At 44.2% G+C, this 20,356-nt stretch overlaps 2 protein-coding genes across 3 annotated transcripts; one reads left to right on the plus strand and one right to left on the minus strand.

Moving 5' to 3' along the window:
• Positions 230 to 11,793, minus strand: ATP5F1 (ATP synthase, H+ transporting, mitochondrial Fo complex subunit B1). The gene is made up of 7 exons (XM_003355244.5): positions 11,171 to 11,793; positions 10,859 to 10,895; positions 8,998 to 9,143; positions 6,568 to 6,731; positions 5,820 to 5,945; positions 2,525 to 2,704; positions 230 to 655 (listed from the first exon to the last, which is right to left on the minus strand). The coding sequence occupies exons 1-7, from the start codon at positions 11,208 to 11,210 to the stop codon at positions 578 to 580; spliced, it is 771 nt and encodes a 256-aa protein (XP_003355292.1). The 5' UTR covers positions 11,211 to 11,793; the 3' UTR covers positions 230 to 577.
• Positions 11,359 to 19,761, plus strand: WDR77 (WD repeat domain 77). Of its 2 annotated transcripts, XM_021090040.1 has the most exons (11): positions 11,367 to 11,686; positions 11,937 to 12,122; positions 12,927 to 13,068; positions 13,409 to 13,458; positions 16,061 to 16,131; positions 16,271 to 16,325; positions 16,785 to 16,856; positions 17,425 to 17,533; positions 18,071 to 18,139; positions 18,662 to 18,737; positions 18,793 to 18,923. In XM_021090040.1, exons 1-11 carry the CDS (start codon positions 11,572 to 11,574, stop codon positions 18,850 to 18,852), a joined length of 1,005 nt encoding a protein of 334 aa, XP_020945699.1. In that variant the 5' UTR covers positions 11,367 to 11,571; the 3' UTR covers positions 18,853 to 18,923. The 2 variants fall into 2 exon arrangements, with proteins under 2 accessions (XP_003355293.2, XP_020945699.1); XM_003355245.4 differs by having other exon boundaries at positions 11,359 to 11,686; positions 18,662 to 19,761.

A 20,356-nucleotide genomic window follows, 5' to 3' on the forward strand; every position in this document is an offset into this window, starting at 1 on the left:
CGGGTTCTATCCCTAGCCTTGTTCGGTGGGTTGAGGATCCGGTGTTGCCATGAGCTGTAGTGTAGGTTGCAGACGTGGCTTGGATCTGGCATTGCTGTGGCTGTGATGTAGGCCAGCAGCTACAGCTCCGATTAGACCCCTAGCCTGGGAACCTCCATATGCCACAGGCATGGCCCTAAAAAAAAAAAAAAGAACAGGAAAAAAAAGAAAATCACGCATGTTGAAAAACCTTGTTTTAACTGTCACTTTATTGTTAGATGGTTGAATTAATTACAAATTTAAACTATATCCTGATAACTCTTTAGCCAGGTACCAGATTGTATTAAATGCAAACTGCTTATTCAAAAGTGTTCATGGAACAATTCAAAATGCAGAGCAAGAAGGATGAGAAAAACATCTTACTGGCCAATAGACTGTTTTAATTCTCTCATTATATGAAACAAAAACTTCATTTTTTTTCTTTTAGAAAGATAAACTTAACTTCAGTAGATAGCAATACAGAAAGATTTTGTCTCACAGACTAGTTTCCATTTAGTCAGTCAAATGTTTCTAGCTATCTCAACTGGGCTGGATGCAATTACAGAACTGGCTGTGCTTGAGCCTTCTTTGCGAGCAGCTTTAGATCTGCAATGCACTTGGCAATTGTCTCCTTCTCCTGTGATAAGGAAAGAGAAAGGCGGTCAGACCTTTTCAAATAATGGAAAGGTATAAGCACTGCAATTCTAGAGGACACCTCGTATAAGATGCTGAGGTTCCTACAGAATCTCAAGGTGGAATGATGGCTTATGTGATAGACTACTAAAAATTGTCTCATTTTTTAAAATAGCGGAGATGAAATTTATTTTACGTAAATTCCTGCTATTGGTTAGCGTTCCCTGGCCCAAGCTTTTATGAGTGAAACCTGTCTAGAGATTGAAGCCAGATACTCCCATAACTATGTGGCCCTGAGGTTATAGCTTTCACAGCTAACGGCTGCTGGAAAAGATCAATCTAACAAACTCTAGTAATAGAAAATGATAATAAAGAATTAAAAAAGAACACATGGAGTTCCTGTAGTGGCACAGTGGTTAACGAATCCGACTAGGAACCATGAGGTTGTGGGTTTGGTCCCTGCCCTTGCTCAGTGGGTTAAGGATCCAGCGTTGCCGTGAGCTGTGGTGTAGGTTGCAGACGCGGCTCGGATCCTGCGTTGCTGTGGCTCTGACGTAGGCCGGTGGCTACAGCTCCGATTGGACCCCTAGCCTGGGAACCTCCATATGCCGCGGGAGCGGCCCAAGAAATAGCAAAAAAAAAGAAAAAAAAAAAAAAAAAAAAAAAAAAAGAACACAAATAACTTTTGTCTCTTTTATATACTCTTTTATGTTTCACAAGTTTGTGAAATAAGCATATTACTTTTACGTAAAAGATTGTTTATTTTTAAAACTCCAATTCATTAAAAGCTGATGGACCCTGTTTTTCTAGTCCTGCATGGTTATGTATAAAATGACCAGAAATGCCGAAGTATGTTATATTTCTGGGAAAGAAGAAATTGAGTAAAGAATATAAATTTTAGGAGTTCCCATTGTGGCTCAGTGGAAATGAATCTGACTAGTACCCATGAGGACACAGGTTTGATCTGGCCTCACCTCACTCAGTGGATTAGGGATCTGGCGTTGCCGTGAGCTGTGGTGTAGTTCGCAGATGTGGCTTGGATCCCACATTGCTGTGGTATAGGCCAGCAGCTACAGCTCCAAATCAACCCCTAGCCTGGGAACCTCCATATGCCATGGGTGTGGCCCTAAAAAGACAAAAAAGAATTTATATATAAAAAGAAGAAATTTATATACAAAGACAAAAAAATTATACATAAATTTCAAAAAGGAAAATCAAGTTTAGGTAAATAATAGAAAAAATTCCTCTTTTAAGAACAATGAATTGGAGTTCCTGTCGTGGCGCAGTGGTTAACGAATCCGACTAGGAACCATGAGGTTGCGGGTTCGGTCCCTGCCCTTGCTCAGTGGGTTAACGATCTGGCATTGCCGTGAGCTGTGGTGCAGGTTGCAGACACGGCTCGGATCCTGTGCTGCTGTGGCTCTGGTGTAGGCTGGCGGCCGCAGCTCTGATTGGACCCCTAGCCTGGGAACCTCCATATGCCGTGGGAGCGGCCCAAGAAATGGCAAAAAGACAAAAAAGACAAAAAAAAAAGAACAATGAGTTAAGTTGCCGAGAAGAGGAAATGGAATGGAAATCATGGAACTAAAAAAAACAGAAGAGGCTCAGAAATAGACACAGTCTCCATGTTTCACTGAGAAATACACAAGTGTGCCACAAGCAGTGCTCTCAGTAATCTTTCCGCTCTTTCTGACCTGGGGTAAGCAAACTTAGAGAAAGGAGGAAACCTACCTGGCAGCTGTGCAGTATCTTCTCGGTTACCACTCACCAGAAAAACAAGCCAGAGCTATGTCTCTAGGCTAAAGACTCCTTGCAAGCTATCCCTATCCTATCAGATGTCTACACAACCGCGGAAGCTTCAAAACACACATACCTGCTGTGCAGAGATGCTCTGCACCACGTGCTTCTCCACCCATCTTATCATGTGCTCTTGTTCCTTCTGACGCATCATATTCTGTACAGAGATGTGATAGTCCAGGCGATTCTTTATCTCCTTGTACACTCTATGCAGCCGTTCCCGGTAAGTAACCTCCAAGGCCATAGCAATGTTATTCTGAGGCAAAATTAAGAAGTGATGAAAACGGTTTGCACAGTTAAAGGACTGCTTCTATTTTGAGGATTCTGTCAATTAGAAAACCTACCACTGCCTTGAATTTTATGCAAAACGCATTTGTTTAATGTGAATAGGGAACACATGCATGTGGTAAAAAAAATTCCAACAGCATACAGTAAAAATATATATTTAAAAGTATATACAGTAAAAATAAGTTTCCTCCAGCCACACCCCCCCATATATTTCTTGTATTCCCTCCCAGAAGTATTTAATGAACAAAGCAAAGGTCTAAGTACACACACAAACATCACTTTTACTAATTACCACATGCAGACTCTTTGATGTCTCATAATCCATAATGTATTTAACCAAGCTCTACTAACAGACCAGGCTGCTTCCAATTCCAATCACACCATGGGAGAGTTACCATTATTATATCCAGCTACAGTGAGGAAATTGAGGCCAAGTGAAGGAATTTCTCCAAGGTTAAATTTAGTCACAGAGCTACTAAACTGTGCTGCCAAGACCTGAATACAAGTTGGGCTACAAAGCCCACGCTCTTAAAGTTCCATTTTAAATTGTGATTGAACACCGTCAAATTGCACAGAAAAGTTGTACTACTTTATATTCTCTCATCAGCAAAACAAATGCTTGTTACTCCAAACCCTGACACTGTTATGTTATGCTTGTTACTCCAAACCCTCACACTGCTATTCTGATAAGCAGAATATCAACTCTGTCATTATCTCAGGAGAAAATTTACATATTTAGAAGCCATTTACTTTTGCCTCTATCTTTATAAAATTGTTCATGTTCTATGCCTAGTTTTCTACTGGGATGTTATTCTACCCTACGGTAACTACGCTTTTGTGTCACATGGAATGAAATGTATTCTTTCTAGTATGTCACTTAACTTCGTTTATGGCAATTTCTATATGTAAAATTTAAACTTAAATTATGAGATCAAGCTAACAATTTTTCTTCTTATAGTTCCTGAATTTCTTAAAAACTGAAATATAACTGACATACAACAGTATATTAATTGCAGGCATATAACAAGATTGATATTTCTACATATTGAGAAATGATCACCATGATAAGTCAACATCTGTCACGATACAAGTTTCTGGATTTTGTTGTCTTTATCACAAAGGCCTTGTCACTCCAAGGGGACTAGATTATGTTTTACTTCTTATTTAAAGATCTTCTGAAGATCTTAAATTTATTTTAAATTTGCTTTGGTACCAGGCAAAAACTAGGAAAACAACTCTGTAACTACAGAGATACCCATTTGTCTTTTCTCCCCTAAAATGAAAATGCCACTTATCTAAATTGCCTTTAGCTCTAAATGTGTTTAGCTTTATCTCTAGATCCTCTCGTCTATTGTGCCAACCTGACTTTCTATCCATACTCACATATAGTGTACCATGCTACTTATAGTTTCATATAATTTTATACTAAGTTCCTGTGGTGTTTGTTTGTTTGTTTTGTCTTTTTAGGGCCTCACCCGTGGTACATGGAAGTTCCCAGGCTAGGGGTCAAAGGAGAGCTATTGCTGCTGGCCACAGCCACAGCTCATGGCAAGGCTGGATCCTTAACCCACTGAGCAAGGCCAGGGATCAAACCTGTGTCCTCATGGATACTAGCTGGGTTCTTGAACCACTAAGCCATGACGGGAACTCCTAAAATCACAATTTTGATAGTGGTCTACATGCGGATTTCAATTTCTTTTCTTTCACGTATTCCAATCACTTCACTAAAACAGCCTCTACCAAGGAGACAAGAACCTCTGTGTTGCTAAGTCCTACGGCAAATTCTTAGGCCCTTTATATTACTTGACCATAAGTAGGGCAACTATAAATTAAAATAGTCCTTGTTTCCACCATTTATTTTCCCTCATGTTCTAGTCTTATAGCTGTAAGTACCATTTGTACGCTCAAGATTCCCAAATGTCCAGTCTGGAATTCTGCCCAGTGATTTCAGACTCATATATCTAATGGTCTACCTAACAACTCTATCTGGCTAACTCACAGGCATTTCAAATCAATGCAAACCAGAGTGAAGGCAGTGAGAGTAACCCTTCAAAACACAAGTGAGACCATATCACTCCTGTGCCCGATGGAGTCAACGACTTTCTCATACCAAGTACAGTAATCAAAGTCCTACAGAAGCGTGTAGATTCTACATGCTCTAGCCCCTGGCCACTTCACCTTGCCTGCTTTTACCTCCCTCCTTACCCATTCCACTTTGGCTATACTGGCCTCCTTACTTTTCCTTGTCTACACCAGGAAAGCTTCCAGAATTAGGGCCCCTGTAATTGATCTTCCCTCTGCCTGGAATATTATTTCCTCAGAATCCACACAGCCTGCACCATCACTTCTCCAAGGTTTCTGCTCAAAGATCACACTAGAGGCCTTTTCTAGAACATCCAACAGTAACAACTCTTTCCTTCTAACATTTTTCTTCCTTTAACATAAGTTCATTATTCTACATGTACTCACATACTCACACCAGTTGATATTCACACATTCACATCTGCTTAATTTTCCCCTGCCCTTCTCTCAACCCCTGGCTAGAAAGTAAGACCTTACAAAGGGAGATACTGTTTTGTTCAAGTTGTTTTTAGAAACAAAATATTTTAGTTATCTAATTATGCTCTGACCATGGTAAAAAACTCTACTGCCATGTGAATCTGCTTTGTAAATTTGGAATAGAAGGTATCAGATTTTCTTACAGGAAGTATGTTAAGTAAGATTTTCTTATAGAGAGCATGTATGAAATGCACAGCATGTATTTCACCTATTGTATTTCACTGTGAATATCACATATTTAATCAGCTATAACTTAATGACTATTCTCCTTCTGTGTGGATCCAAAATGTGTTCTTTTATAATTTTTATTCTTTCTAGCTTTAGAATAACAATTCTAATTATTTATTTACTTGTTAGGCCTTACATGGCTACAGAGCTGTAACTACCAACCCCCACCCAAACCTTCTCTTTTCTAAATAAAATACGCTCAGTCAATCCAACGATTCCTCCTAAGATCTAATTTTTTTGTTTTAAATGCACACAAATGAGTAACTTTACCTGTCTTAGAAAGTTCTGAAACCTACCCTCTGGACATCAAAAAGGTAATGGCGCTTTTGAACCAGTGCCTGCTGTGATTTCTCCAGATCAATTGCATCCTGGATTTGTTTGATGGAAGCCTGTTTCACTTCTTCCAGTTGGGCAATTTTTTGCTGCAATTATGATATTTACAACAAAGGTCAGTGACAACACAAAGGGTAATAAAAACAGATTCATTTCATGCTTCCTCTAAGTTATATCCCTGTTTGTGAAAACACTCACACAGAGGGAGAACTGCACAAATCCTTAAAAAGAGTTGCCCCCAGGAGTTCCTGTTGTGGCACAGTGGAAACGAACCTGACTAGGAACCATGAGGTTGCGGGTTCAATCCCTGGCCTCGCTCAATGGGTTGCTGTGAGCTGTGGTGTAGGTCACAGATGCAGCTTGGATCCTGCATTGCTGTGGCTGTGGCACAGGACGGCAGCTATAGCTCTGATTTGACCCTTAGCCTGGGAACCTCCATAGCTGCAGGTGCGGCCCTAAAAAGCACACACAAAAAAAGCTATGTGATATCTTGCTGAATGAACAAAACTATGGAAAAACTGGAGAAAGTCTGGTAGATTTTTAAAAATTTATCTCAAATTACTAAATAACATTAAGACTTATAATTGAAATCATCATAATCAGATTAATTTCCATGGGCTCTGTCCCTATCATTCATATCAAAAGGATCACTTGATGGCTTTGATGCTTCTGGTGTAGTCTAAAATGGGAAATAAGGTTTATGGTTCTTACCTCATTGAGTTTATCAGCAAATGCCCCAATAGAGGCACCATATTTTTTAACTATATAGACAAGTACACCTATTGTTGATATGGCGGAGAAGGTCTCTGCAGTTATCACATATATCTCTTTGGAAAGTAAATATAAGATAAGCCCAGTTCCAAGCACATAGGGTCCTAAAAATAGAAAAAGTTATTACAATGAATATGATATGTCTAAAAGGGGAAGAGAGACACTTTTGCATGACTAGCTGAAGGCAGTTAATAATGATTTTAAATAATCAGATTCAAAGATGGAACACTGGATGAGAAGTAGTATGGTAGAGCTGAGAGAACAAGGATTTGGACTCATGGAAATCTAACTCTGCAACTTATAAGACACTGAGCAATCGAGAAAACCTTTGAGCTTAGTTTCCTTAACTGTAAAATGGGAACAGTACCTTCTTCATCAGGTTGATGAAATTGAGAAATAATGTATATAAAGTATCTAGTACAACTGCTCAAACAGGAAGTATTTTACAAGATGTCAGGTTACTTTCAAAAGTAATTTATGCGGAAAAATATACCATTTATTGAATCCACTCTTGCCTATTTACTGAATTGCAACCTGACGTTAGAAATAAGCAAACAGAAGTTCCTGTTGTGGCTTCGGGGTTAAGAAGCTGACATAGGGTCCATGAGGATGTGGGTTTAAGCCCTGGCCTCACTCAGTAGGTTAAGGATCCGGCATTGGCACAAGCTGCAGCACAGGTCACAGATGCAGCTCGTATCCAGTGTTGCTGTGACTGTGGTGCAGACCAGCAGCTGCAGCTGTGATGGACCCCTAGCCCAGGAACTTCCACATGCCACAGGTATGGCTGCAAAAAACAAAACCAAAACAAATACAACTATAGAATAGCAGGTATGTAAAAGAACTAAATAACAAGATTCAGATTTCCTATAGCACCTTACTGGAATGCTTCAAATATGGCTATTTTTTTTTTTTTTGAAACAAGCCATGAATTCTGAAAGGACACAAACCATGATGTACATTTCTTTAGGATTTTCCTCTGTGCCTCACAAGACACTAGGCAGGTTCAAAGCAGGTCTTTGGGGAAGCAGTTTATAGTGTCTCCGACCAATACAAAAGGATGGTAAAGGATGTTAGGATGTATTATGGGAATCACAGGGTTACAACCTCAAATATATCTTACCCAGAGTTTCCCAAAGTTTCAACAGTTTACTTTAAAAAAGTCTTCAATGTCTAAATCTTAAATGTGAATTTATAAAAAAGGTGAATCATGTGCAGCATTTTTATCACGTATGGAGATCTGAGGAAACTACTTTCTTGCAATTTCAGTTAGGGTAGATGCTAATATTTTAGGCTACTCCCTAGAGAGATTAAAAAACCCCAAACACGTGGTTTCCCACGTTCCACAGTCACGGCAGTATCTGGGTAGCAAGAGAGGCAGTGTGTGTAATACAGAGAACACTAAACTTAACTGGAGAACCTGTGTTCAAGTCCAACTCAGTCACTAAGGAGAGAATAAACCTCAGCAAATTCTTTGTTTTCTAGTTCTTCTCGGTAACAAAAATGTCTTCACAGAACTGTTATGTGCAGTAAATAAAATAAGTGAAAGCATACTGTATTATAAAAATGAAAGGTTTCAGCATGGTTTATGCCTTTTTAAAAGGAGTAAAACTGATCAATATGGCCCAGTCCTTTGTCATAATCACACATACAATTTAATAATCTCTACTGCCTTACCTTGCTTTATCATTTATCCATAGCTCTATCACTACCTGAAAGTGTATTACACACTTGCTCATTTTTTTTTTTATTATCTATCTTACAACAGAATGTATGTTCCATGATGGCAGGGGCTTTAGTTCACCACTGTAGGCCTAAGACAGTGCCTTGTATAAAGAAGGCGTTCAATAAATTTGTATCATGTAACAGAGACAATGTTACAAATCAATCTGGAAGACAAGTTAAAGCAACCAAATCAACTGTTACATTGAATCACTTGTACCCTATACTTTTATAAACAGCTGACTTGGAGTTCCCATCCTGGAGCAGCAGAAAGGAATCTGACTAGGAACTGTGAGGTTGCGGGTGCGATCCCTGGCCTAGCTCAGTGGGTTAAGAATCCGGTGTTGCCGTGAGCTGTGGTGTAGGGTGCAGACTCGGCTTGGATCCAGTGTCCCTATGGCTATGGTGTAGGCTGGCAGCTGTAGCTCCAATTAGACCCCTAGCCTGGGAAGCTCCATATGCCTCGGGTGCGGCCCTAAAAAAAAAAAAAGACAAAAGACCAAAAACAAAAAACGAAAACCAAAAACAAAACAAAAAAACCAGCTGACCTGATTTTTCTGGTATATGTGGAAAAAGTAAGAACCCAATAAAAGTCCAGGTTAACAAAAACCATACCATCCAAACATACTCAAACACTGGGCAAATGCTCACCTGTCACTCCAGTTTTAGGATAAAGGAACTGGAAGAATTCCTCAGGGATCAGCCCCAAACGAACTTTTCCTCCATGTTCAGGAAGAGGTGGTACAGGGGCAAGGCTTGGCTGCCCTGTGTGAAAGATCCTTGTTGCCTGCAGTACCCTATAGGTAGCAATTATACAAATTTAAAGCCTATTCTTTAACAAGAACACAACATATGAGCAATTGTAGATAGAAAGAATAGGGATGAGGGCTGAGGCAGTTTCCCTCTGGAAAGAGAACAGACTAAAACATTCTAGTGGGGGTCTGGAAAGTGTGAGTGTATAGACCTATGCACAATTTCAGGCAGCTGTTAGGTCCCATGAAGAAAAATGGAGGGAAGGGGCTAAGGAGAAATGGGGAAAGAGGGGAAAGGGTTTTTGGTAGATCAAGTGACATCTGAATCAGCGACCTGCAGAAAAGAGAGACGTACAAGAATCCTGAGGCAACAGTAACCTTGGCAGTTTTTTATAGGTATAACAAGAAGGCCAGTATGGCTGGAGAATGAGCTAAAAAGAGAAGAAGATAAATCAAGAGGTAGAATGGGGTCCATTCATGCTGAGTCCTCTGGGTTATGGTAAGTTTAGATTTTATTTCAAGTGTGATAGGCAGCTCTGGAGGGTTTTGCAGGGGGTGGGGGGGAGTTGGGTATGGGTGGTGTAAAGTGACATATCAGTATGGCTACTCCGAGAATGGGCTGTTCTGGGACAAGAATATAGATGTAAGGAGACTAGTTAGGAGGCAGTTGACATAGGTTACATGAAACATGATGGTGGTTCACACTCCAGGAGCAGTGGTAGTGAAAGTGGTCAGAGTCTGGATATAATCTGGAGGCAGAGAGCCTTTTTGATATATTAGACACGGAACGTGAAGAGAAGTCAAGGATGTTCCCTGCATCTTGTTATGTATTTATTAGCTGTATTACAATTGTTTACTTGACTATATGAAATCTTTCTTCCCTGAGAAGTTGGAAGCAGCCAGTTACAGCCTCACTTTATGGCATATACAAAAATTACAGAGCAGCGGAAGCCACTTTTTCAAGCCACAGGCTAGTTATCGAATTTTGCAAGATTTAGGACAAAGTTTGGAAGTGAAAAGAGAACTTCTGAAGAAAACTGACATGTTTTATGACATAATATCAATAACAGCTTCTAAGACTTACTAAGCACATACTAGGAACCAAGCACTGTTTTTAGTTTTGCAGGAATTAAGCCCCTTACTTCTAATAAATTTATAATGAACTATATCTCTACAATGCAAAGGGGTAAATTAAGGTCGCACAGCTTGTAAGTGGAGGAGCCAGGTGCACTGCTCTCTAGCTTTGGGGTCCTCACTGTTAACTACTGTACTATAGTTGCCTCCTCTGGGAGACTGTGTGTGAGCTCTGGTTATGTACATGGCAAGCTAAGTATTTACTCAACCAACGAATAATTTCTCTGATCTGACAACACAAGTTGGAATCTGGGAGACACACTGAAAACAACACACTTCATTGTTTTATTTAACAAAACTTGTTCTTGGGTATGCAGTCTAGTAACCTCGATTCGGGCCGCGGCAGCTCTGTCCAGCTGAAGGTCACAAGGGAGAGAGGCGGGGCTTAGGAGACACCAAAATCAGTTTCTAGTTTAGTTACCACAAATCACTTATCCTCTGTTATTAGGTAATACGACAGTGTTCCAGGCAGTTACAGGAGCACAAGTGTTTGAATGAGGCTTTAAGCCTTCTGAAATAAACTAAACAATGGTTACTACCGGCCGAAAACCAGAAGCAGATTACCCGAAAGTAAAATGCGATGATGAAATAAGAATGAAGGGGAGTATCACACCCCTCTCACTCACCCCGGACCGAGGAGGGCTGCGTTCTTCAGGGAGGGGGCTGCAAATACACAAAGGCGCAGGTCAGCAAGGTCAAGGTGAAATCTGGTTTGCCCCCTCCTCGTTCCCCGCGAAGCACAATCACTAAGGCCATGCGTCCCCTTCTCGTATCCTCTGAGACCCCACACTCACCTTCCGAGAGGCGTTACTCTCCATTCAGGCCCAAGTCTCGCAGCGCCTTTCTTCACCCACTTTCCTCCCACCCTTTTCAAGTAAGCCTAGACGCGCTGGTTTGCAATCACCCTGAGAGCCCGGACCAAGATCTGCAACTCTCACCTGCTGCGGCGGCGGCAGAAAGTACCACCCGGGACAGCATTGTCAACTGGCGTCCACAGAACGGTCTTGGCGTCCCAGTGACCCGGACAGGAGAACCTGTCGGGGGCAGAAGCAAGATGGAGGCTCGCAAGTATCGCGAGAAGAGAAGTCCTGCTCTCCTACATCAACTTCCGTTTGAATTTTTTTCTCGCGATAAGAGGTACAGCGCCCAGAGAGCCCTTTACAGGTGGGTGGCCACTGATAAGTGGAATGGAATCGTTGAAGCAGTTCTCGCGAGATGTAGAGAGGCGGTAGCCGGTCCAGAGGGGCGGAGGCCCAGAGGTGGACCACGTGGGGGCTGGTGGAGCTGAATCTCCGGCGGGCGTCCAGTTTAGGTCGAAGTTGGAGTTGGAACCGTGGAGATGCGGAAGGAGACCCCTCCCTCCCTAGTGCCCCCGGCGGCCCGGGAGTGGAACCTTCCCCCCAATGCGCCCGCGTGTATGGAGCGTCAGTTGGAGGCTGCGCGGTACCGGTCAGGTGAGCCTGGGTTCCGGGCCTGGGCGCTCCCTCACCCCAGCCCCGGGTACCCTTCCTGGGACTGAACTTTCCATCCCGCCTCCGCTCCGCATGCCATCCTGATCCCTGCCTCGCGTCGCTGAGCTCAGTCCCCAACTTGCCCCGCATTTCCGGGCTCTGATCCAGACCTGGCCCGCTGGCAGTTCTGGGCGGTCACCATGGAGACGAGCCCTTCCACTTCTCACACGCTGACAGATTGTACTTCCCTTAGATGGGGCGCTTCTGCTCGGGGCTTCCAGCCTGAGTGGCCGCTGCTGGGCTGGCTCCCTCTGGCTTTTCAAGGACCCTTGCGCCGCCCCCAACGAAGGCTTCTGCTCCGCTGGAGTCCAAACGGAGGCTGGAGTGGCTGACCTCACTTGGGTAGGGGACAGAGGTATCCTGGTGGCTTCTGATTCAGGTGAGTCACTTTCTCTTCAACCTTACAGGTGGAATGGAAGCTAGCGGTGTAGGTCAGGCTAGGGTCAGTTTTTAATGTCTGGTACTCAGTGCTTGGGGGAGCTTGAGGGTGTTGGCCCGGAAAGAGAACTCATGTATAAGTGGAAAACACCTGTCCCAAGATCCTAAATTGGTGAGCATTTCTAGCAAAATAGACAACAAAATTAAGAAGTGAATTGGAACCATGTTTATTCTTTGTAACCCCTCTGTATCACCCACTATCTGGCACCCCAAACCAAGGATAATCTTGATCCTAAAGATGATGCTGAGCCGATCTGTGCTGTCTCTTTCCGTTTCTTCCCATTTTCTTCTTAAATATCTTCATTTTGCTTTGCTTTGTTTTGCCTTGAATGTCAAACTCAGCAATGGAGGCTTTGATGTTAAAAAAAATCAGAATATGGGTGTTGGCAGATGTTGGCATGGAAGCATAAAAGCAGGACGTTGAAGATTGAGCCCCTGGCAGTTGAGCTTGAACACTACATATTCAGGACAACTGTTTGGGGGGTTTCTGTACTTGCCCAATCACTGTGTAACATATTTTTATGTTATTCACCAGCTTTTTTATGGCTCTGCGAGACATTTATTCAAACTGTTCAACAAATACTTATTAGTGTCCAAATAACTGGAAAGATTTAACCATACTAGACTGTGTGCTGCAGATCATTGTGGAGATTCATCTTAATCTCCTGAGAACTAGAATCCTAGAGGTGAATTGCTGTCTTGGTGTAATCCAAGCTTATTTCCCCCCCCCACCCACCCACAACAGGTGCTGTTGAATTGTGGGAGCTGGATGAGAATGAGACACTCATTGTCAGCAAGTTCTGCAAGTATGAGCACGATGACATCGTGTCTTCAGTCAGTGTCCTGAGCTCTGGCACACAAGCTGTCAGTGGTAGCAAAGACTTCTGGTGGGTCCCTGATCTCATCACTCCTGTGCCTAGGCCTCCTTTGTGTGTCTTTAGTATCATGTTCGTTTCATTAACCAACATTTTAGACTCATTATAAGGACCTAGTGACTAATGATGGCATTAGAGATATTGCAGTCCACTGTAAACGTAGACCCATAACAGAAATCCAGGAGGCGAAGACATAGGATGTGTCAGTTAAGTGAAGTTCCCGAGAGCTGCAGTCAGGTCCTTAACCAGTTGCACCACAGCAGGAACTCCCTCGAAGTTCTTATTTGAATGCAATTTTTTAATGTAGGTGGTGTAGGTCAAAATTAAGTCTCTGATTCCTTTTGCTTCTTAGCATCAAGGTTTGGGACCTTGCTCAGCAGATGGTTCTGAATTCATACCGAGGTGAGTGCATGTTCTTTCCTTTTCAGTCCTGGCCTTGGCCGTTTTGTTTTTATTCTTCCCTTTGTGCTTTTTGAACGTTGCTTGGATGTTAATAAATCAATTCTTTGCTTTCCTGCCTGGTAGTTTTCTTCCAAAATGGTGGTCAGGCCCCACTGTTGATCCTTGCCCCTTAATTTCTCTATTTTTATTGACAGCCTCACCACCTTCTTGGCCACCAGTGGCTCAAACTCCCAGTCCTCTCCTACTCCTCCTGTTTCCCACTATCAGTTGGTCCCCAGGTCCTTTGGAGTGTTTTTTTCATTTGGTCCATGACCTTTTCCATTTCTTATGCCCCCTTTTACTTACAGGCTTCACACAGACAGTGGCATTTATCTCATCTCTCTACCTGTAATCTTTGGTCTTTCATTGATTTCTTGCGACTTACAGATTACAATCCTATGTTTATGTCATGGTGTTCGGGCTTTTTTTCACTGTGACTCTCCTTCAAGCATACCATGCTAGCTAAACCCAGTCACAGTAGATCTTTGACATTCCCCAAGCATAAACTCTGATGCTTGTGAATCTTGAACTTTTGAATATTCACCTCCATAAAATCTCTCTTTCTCTCTCTCTTTTTTTTTTTTTTTTTTTTTTTTGGTGAGAACCATCCCTTATGTTTCTTTTTCTGCTCACCTTAATGAATAGCACTGGCAGTTGATTTTATTTTGAGAGCCATCTTCATGAAGATACCAAATCTTTTTTTTTTTTTTTTGGTCTTTTTAGGGTCACACCCACAGCGTATGGAAGTTCCCAGGCTCAGGGTCGAATCATCAGCAACGCCAGATCCGAGCTGCATCTGTGACCTACGCTGTGGCTTGAAGCAATGCCGGATCTTTAACCCACTGAGCGAGGCCAGGGGTTGAACCCGCTTCTTCCTGGTTACTAGTCAGGTTCACTGCTGCTGAGTCATGACAGGAATTCCTACTGAAGATAGTATCTAGAGCATTAATGTGTGTGTGGCTAAGTGATGTAGATGGGGTGATTGATCACTGGTTCCCTCAATGGCTAAGTGCCTTTCTTTGCCAGTTCTCACTGCTAAGTGCATGATTCAGATATGTTGGGAGCAAAATCACAAACTCATCCGTCTCTTGGAGCTTCAGAGCATATATTTAGACAATAATGTTCGAATGTCAGTGCTCAAAGTCTGACATACTTACTTTGTGTTTTCTAGATGTACAGCGTGTTTTCCTGGTCAGTGCTAAGGAACTTTTTCATTGCCTGCCACCTTTAGCCTTTTTCTTTAGTTCTTTGTGTTTGTTCTTACTCTCTTGCGCTGATTCCAAATCCCTCCAGGGCAGAGGAACCACATATCTTTTCATCTTTGTACTTTCCCATTGCGTTTGTCCCAAAACTTTGCTGTTTTTAAGGAGCAGTATGTTGCTTTTCATCATGTTGCTTTTGCATGGATTCTCTGGAGGATGGTTTGAGGCCCCCCTCTTCCGTACCTGGGCGGAACCACATTCAGACTATCTCAGAAAGTCTGGTTAGTTGCTTTAGAGAAGGTGGTTTCCACAGCCTTTAATTAACACTTAGCATTGACCTTGAACATTTTTAGCCTGTAGCCCTAAGGGAGTCTTGAAAAACTGTACCCTTTCACATGTTTTTAAAGTGGTTTCTAGTTTAAATTGAGCTCATCGCAAAGAAAGTTGTATCTAGCCGTGCCATTTACGGTACACTTTTTCAAAATATGTTTGTCAGAATTTTGGATTTTCAGATTAAGCTCATTTGATTTATGTAAAAAATCTACCAAATAACCTAACTGCCAAAAACCAACTGTGTGTTAAAGTTGGCCAAGTGAGACTTGAGCACTTTTCTTGAAAAATCTGACACTTCGTTTTTAAATTCGTATGGACCTGTTAGGTGTCTTTATGTGACCACATGCCATATTTTTCAAAATTCTCATTATTAAACAGAAGAGATAAGCCACAGAACCACTCTAGGATTTGTGATGGGGATGAGAAAGGCCAGCTTCCCCCACCGAATTTTACCCAGATGCCCTTTCTTTTTTGGTCAGCTCTTCGGGCAAGCCCCTTTTGTTTTCTACCTTAGGTTTCTAGACTCCTGAGCATCGTAGCATGGTGGGCTTGGGGCGGGTGAGAGGTGCGTGTTTCCTTCGCACGGTGGGAGACGGGTGACTGAGGGCAGAGGTGAGCAGTGCTGGCAGCCTCTACATAGTGTCTCAGTTCAATGTGGAGAGAGAGCCTTGGAGCCATTCCCTCTAAACTCTCGGTGTCCAGAGCTCCCTCAGAAGTCTTCGTATGCGCCTGGAGGCACATAGGCCTCTGCTCTTCCACGGTCCTTGCTGTAAGTTCCCCTACTGTTTTTACCCAGCCTTTAATTTATCTTTCATGTCTGTAGTGATTCATTTTTCCCGAAGCCTTTTGAGGTTTTATAATGCTATCAACATTTCCTCTTAGGTTTTGTCTTATCCCAAACGCTCACGGAATTTGTTACATGGCATCACACGACTAGGCTTGTTTCTCACAGCCTCCCTCCTACCCCTTGATAGTGTCTGGACTGCCTCCATTTCTCCGTCGTATTTCTTGTTCTCTCTCCTCTGCAGCTCACTCTGGGCAGGTCACCTGTGTTGCTGCCTCTCCCCACAAAGACTCCGTGTTTCTCTCCTGCAGTGAGGTGAGCTAAAGCCTCTTTTCCCCTTCCCGCCCCCTAAGCGCACCCAGACCCTGTGGACCTCAGTCAGGTGTGGAGGGCTTCCGGCGAGCGGCTGCTTCCTTGGATCGTGAAGCCCTTTTTCTGTCCCTTTTTCTTCTAGGACAATAGAATTTTACTTTGGGATACTCGCTGTCCCAAGCCAGCGTCACAGATAGGTGAGTCTGAGAGCCGGTGGTGGGAGAGTGAACAAGGACCGAGTTCTCCCAGGAGCCCACCTGGAAGAGGCTTTCCTGGGCCAGAGTCAAGGGCGAAGGCGGCCCAGTCACTGACCCAATGGCATAATTGCTCTCCTACCCACTGCAGCTCTGTTGAGCCAGTTGATGCCGTGGGTCCCACAAGGAAGGGCTGGTTCCTAGGTGGGCGATGTACCTTATGTTGCCTGGATGAGGGAACGAAGGGGCCAGAGTTGTTCTCTTCCTGCTTTATCATTGAAACTTGCCCGTGACTCATGTCTGGCAGGGGCAGGAGGCTGATGGGGAGGTGCAGGTTGTGAGGGTCAAGGAGGAGAACAGACGGCCCTGGCAGGACTCACGATACCGAATAGGGTGCCGCCGGGATTTAGAGTGACTTCACCCGAGCAGCTTTGTCTCAGACCCTTCTTCTCCCCTTTGCAGGCTACAGGGCCTCTGGCTACCTGCCTACCTCGCTGGCTTGGCATCCTCAGCGGAGTGAAGTCTTTGTCTTTGGTAAGGCAGCGTGTGAAACTGTGGGACGACTCTGGGAAGGGGAGGATGAGCGAGAGAGCCCTGGCTGCCCACTCTGCCCACTTGGGCACTAGATGAGTTGTGCTCATGGGGGCGGGGAGGCGGAATGATCCGAAAGTGGTTTTGGTTTAGCTTTGGAGAACACGATGATTTTTTTCTTAGTAGATTTGACTCCTGATTGTCTGCTGTGGCTCTTGTGTTCTGGCATAGCTGGAAGTCAGGGGCCACAAAGCGAGTGGATTGTTACAGGGGGATTCTGTTGTGTGGAGGGGGTGGTGGTGCTGACGTGCCGACGTGGCTGTGCCTGTAGGTGCATAGTTTGTAGGAACCTAACAACTATGTCATCGAATAACCTAATAACTATAATTAACCCTGTTAATTTAATTTTCACAACCCCTAGATGACTAATCATTTCTACTTTACCAAAGAGGAAATTGATGCTTAGAGTGGTGAACTTGTCCAAGATTGAGGAACGAGCATCCAAATCCAGGCCTGGCTGAGTCCAAAGCCCATGCTCTTACCTCTGTGATGTCCCCCCTCTTTCCTTCAGGCGATGAGAATGGGACCGTCTCCCTTGTGGACACCAAGAGTGCAAGCTGTGCCCTCAGCGCAACTGTGCACTCCCAGAGTGTCACCGGGCTGGTGTTCTCTCCACACAGGTACTGTTCTTTGTCGTCGAGGGCCTGGCGGGTGTAAATGGGAACAGTGAGGGGAGATGCCTGTGTCGGCGGAGCACTGGCCGACTGGGTAGTTCCTTAAAGCAGGCACTGTTGTAGCTGAGCTTTCGGAATCTCAGTGAGGGGGCTCTTAACACTGCAGTCCTTTTGGGGGTTGTATGGTCTCTGACTGCAAATGGCTGAAATTCGGTGTTGTTCCTGCTCAACACCCACAGTGACTAATATTGTGGGCTTCTAGGGCTGTGTGGTTGGAAGTTGTTTCTGGGTTATTGATGAAGCTGTGGGGAGGGACCCAGTGAGAAGGTTAGTTGCTGGGATGCTTCTCAGCCCTGGCTTTGCTCCCTTTTCCTCATCTGTCTTTGAAACGTATACTGTAGACTTAGGTGTAGCCAGACCTTAGCCTTAAGTGGGGTTAGGCCAGCTGCTCCGATCACTTTAGAGTCGGGGTCTGGGGGCCAGTGAGGTTTTGCATTGGGGCCTGTGGGCTTTACCTCCCCCCGCCACCCCCTTGTCTCCTAGCACTCCCTTCCTGGCTTCTGTGAGTGAAGACTGCTCCCTCGCCGTGCTGGACTCGGGCCTCTCCAAGGTGTAAGTGTGACGTGGAATCCTGTGATCGGGAAGCAGGGCGGGGAGCAGCCGCTGGCTGGGTCCTTTTTCTCTTTGGAAAAGTGTATTGTCTCTTTCCACGGGACCGGGTGATGGAAGCAGGCTTGACTGTCTCCCTTGTTCGGGGCTGACTCACAACCAGCTCTGTCCCTGGCAGTGGGGGAAGGTGGTGGGGTTGGGATTTCCGAGTCTGGCCTTCCAGCTGTCTCCCAGAAAGGGGCAGTCTACCCTCCTCATGTGAAGAGCTACACGCAGGCAGTGCAGCGTGCTGTAGGGCGAAAGGCACCAGGCAGAGATTGGAATTGCACTTCCTTCTTTGCTGTGGTCCGCTGTCTGATGCTGACTTGTGTCATTACCTTTACTCTGGCTCTCATTTCTTCTATGAAAATCGGGCCCTGGATTGGACTGTAACACATCCACAGGACGTGCCCTGGGGTGTCGGGTCCGTTTCTTGGTCCCTCCTGTCTCTCTTACGTGCCCACACTTTTCTTTTTTCTCTTGTAGGTTTAGAAGCCGAGCCCACAGAGACTTTGTGAGAGATGCTACCTGGTCACCGCTCAATCACTCCCTTCTTACGACAGTGGGCTGGGACCATCAGGTCGTCCACCACATCTTGCCCACAGAACCTTTCCCAGAGCCTGGACTTAAGAGTGCTGCCGAGTAGACTGGATTTAAGACAAGCAAATCCCCCATGAGTATCTGCTCCCTCTGCCCCTGCCCACTCAGTTTGTGAGACAACACAGGAGCCTTATATAGTGTGTTGACACACCAGATCTGTTAATAGGCATTGTCTCTCAGCCTGGGGGAGGCTGGATCTGGGGTCCTGTAGTCACAGAGAAGAAAAACTTCCTTGAAGATGGACGTGTGTGTATGTGTCTGAGTGTATGTGTAGATAACATAATTTTTTTAGCAGAGATGAATAAAAAAAAATGCATCCCGCATCTTCCCCAAGATCTAACCCCCCTCCCCCCACAAGAAGTTGGCAGAAGGTTTTTATGCCTCCCATGTAGCTATGCTTGAGGAATTGACTGTGTCTTGGTAAGGTCTGGGCTGTGGGCATTGCTGGATTCTTGGAAGCAGCTCGTGACTCGTCATAGAGATAGGAGCACCTTTATTTTTTTAATAGAGCTTGATTCGCCTTTGTCATGGGCAGTGCTTCCATTCACAGAAGTCCGGCCCAGCTCACCTTGAGGAAGAGCCAGGACACTTAACATGGTTTTGCACATCTCTTTGCCATTAGACTGAGCCGAAGTCCAGTTGCTGGCTGAGTAAGAAGTGTGTGATGCCCACCCCCCGTGAAGTTGTGTATATGAGAGATGAGTGTATTTCTGTCATAGATGCCATGGGAAAAAGTTTCAGGAAGGTGGAGAGCTTAAAGGCACTTCAGTTAAAAACTGACACAGACTTTCATAGGAATGTCTGCCACTTTCCCACCTGAAAACAGCCTGGGGCCTGACCTTTTTTGCCTCTGGGTCCCTGCCTCTGGATCTAGGAAGCCTGAATGTTATTTTGGGGAACTCTGAAGATTTTAAATGCAGCAAGAGAGAGAGAGAATCGGAAATACTGGTCAGTGAAATAAAAAGTTGATTCATTGTTGGCCTGTCTTTTGAGGTGTGTGTCTCATGTGCAGTTAGACCTGTGTCACTTATGTGTCATCTGGGTACCAGTCCTATAGCCCGTTATTTTTTGTGTGTGCTTCCCCAGCCCCACGGAGTAGTTGGAACTTAAGGCAAACGTTTGGTTATTTGGTTGGTGGCTACTGCCGCTTAGAAGTTATGGGTCAATTACTGATTGCATTGAAACTAAATGCAATCAGCTATGTACTTTTGTGCTTTCCAAGTTTCATTTAGTGAAAATCCCATGAAACCGCCCCAGTTTCATGGGCAAAGTATTGGTAAGTAAAGCTTCTGTGTTCCACCCTTGCTGAGCACGAGCTCTATTCTCACAGTTACCCTCTAGTAAAAACAGGGCAATTTGTAGTCAGTGGATCTGTCTACTGGGTTTGCGGGGAGGTAGGAAGGAAGCTTCACTGTTCTTAACTCTAACTCCCTGGGAAGAATTGGTGCTTTGGTAGAAACACTTCCCAGAGGCAAAAGCTTAAAATTTGTGGTCATTTACAGAAAGGAGGTAGGGGGTGAGGTGAGTAGGAATTAAACCTGCATTGGCCTGTTGTTCATGGACTTCAGAATGGTGGAGAGA

This window comes from Sus scrofa, chromosome 4 (assembly GCF_000003025.6).
Source record: "Sus scrofa isolate TJ Tabasco breed Duroc chromosome 4, Sscrofa11.1, whole genome shotgun sequence".
In the NCBI taxonomy this organism is placed as follows: Eukaryota; Metazoa; Chordata; class Mammalia; order Artiodactyla; family Suidae; genus Sus; species Sus scrofa.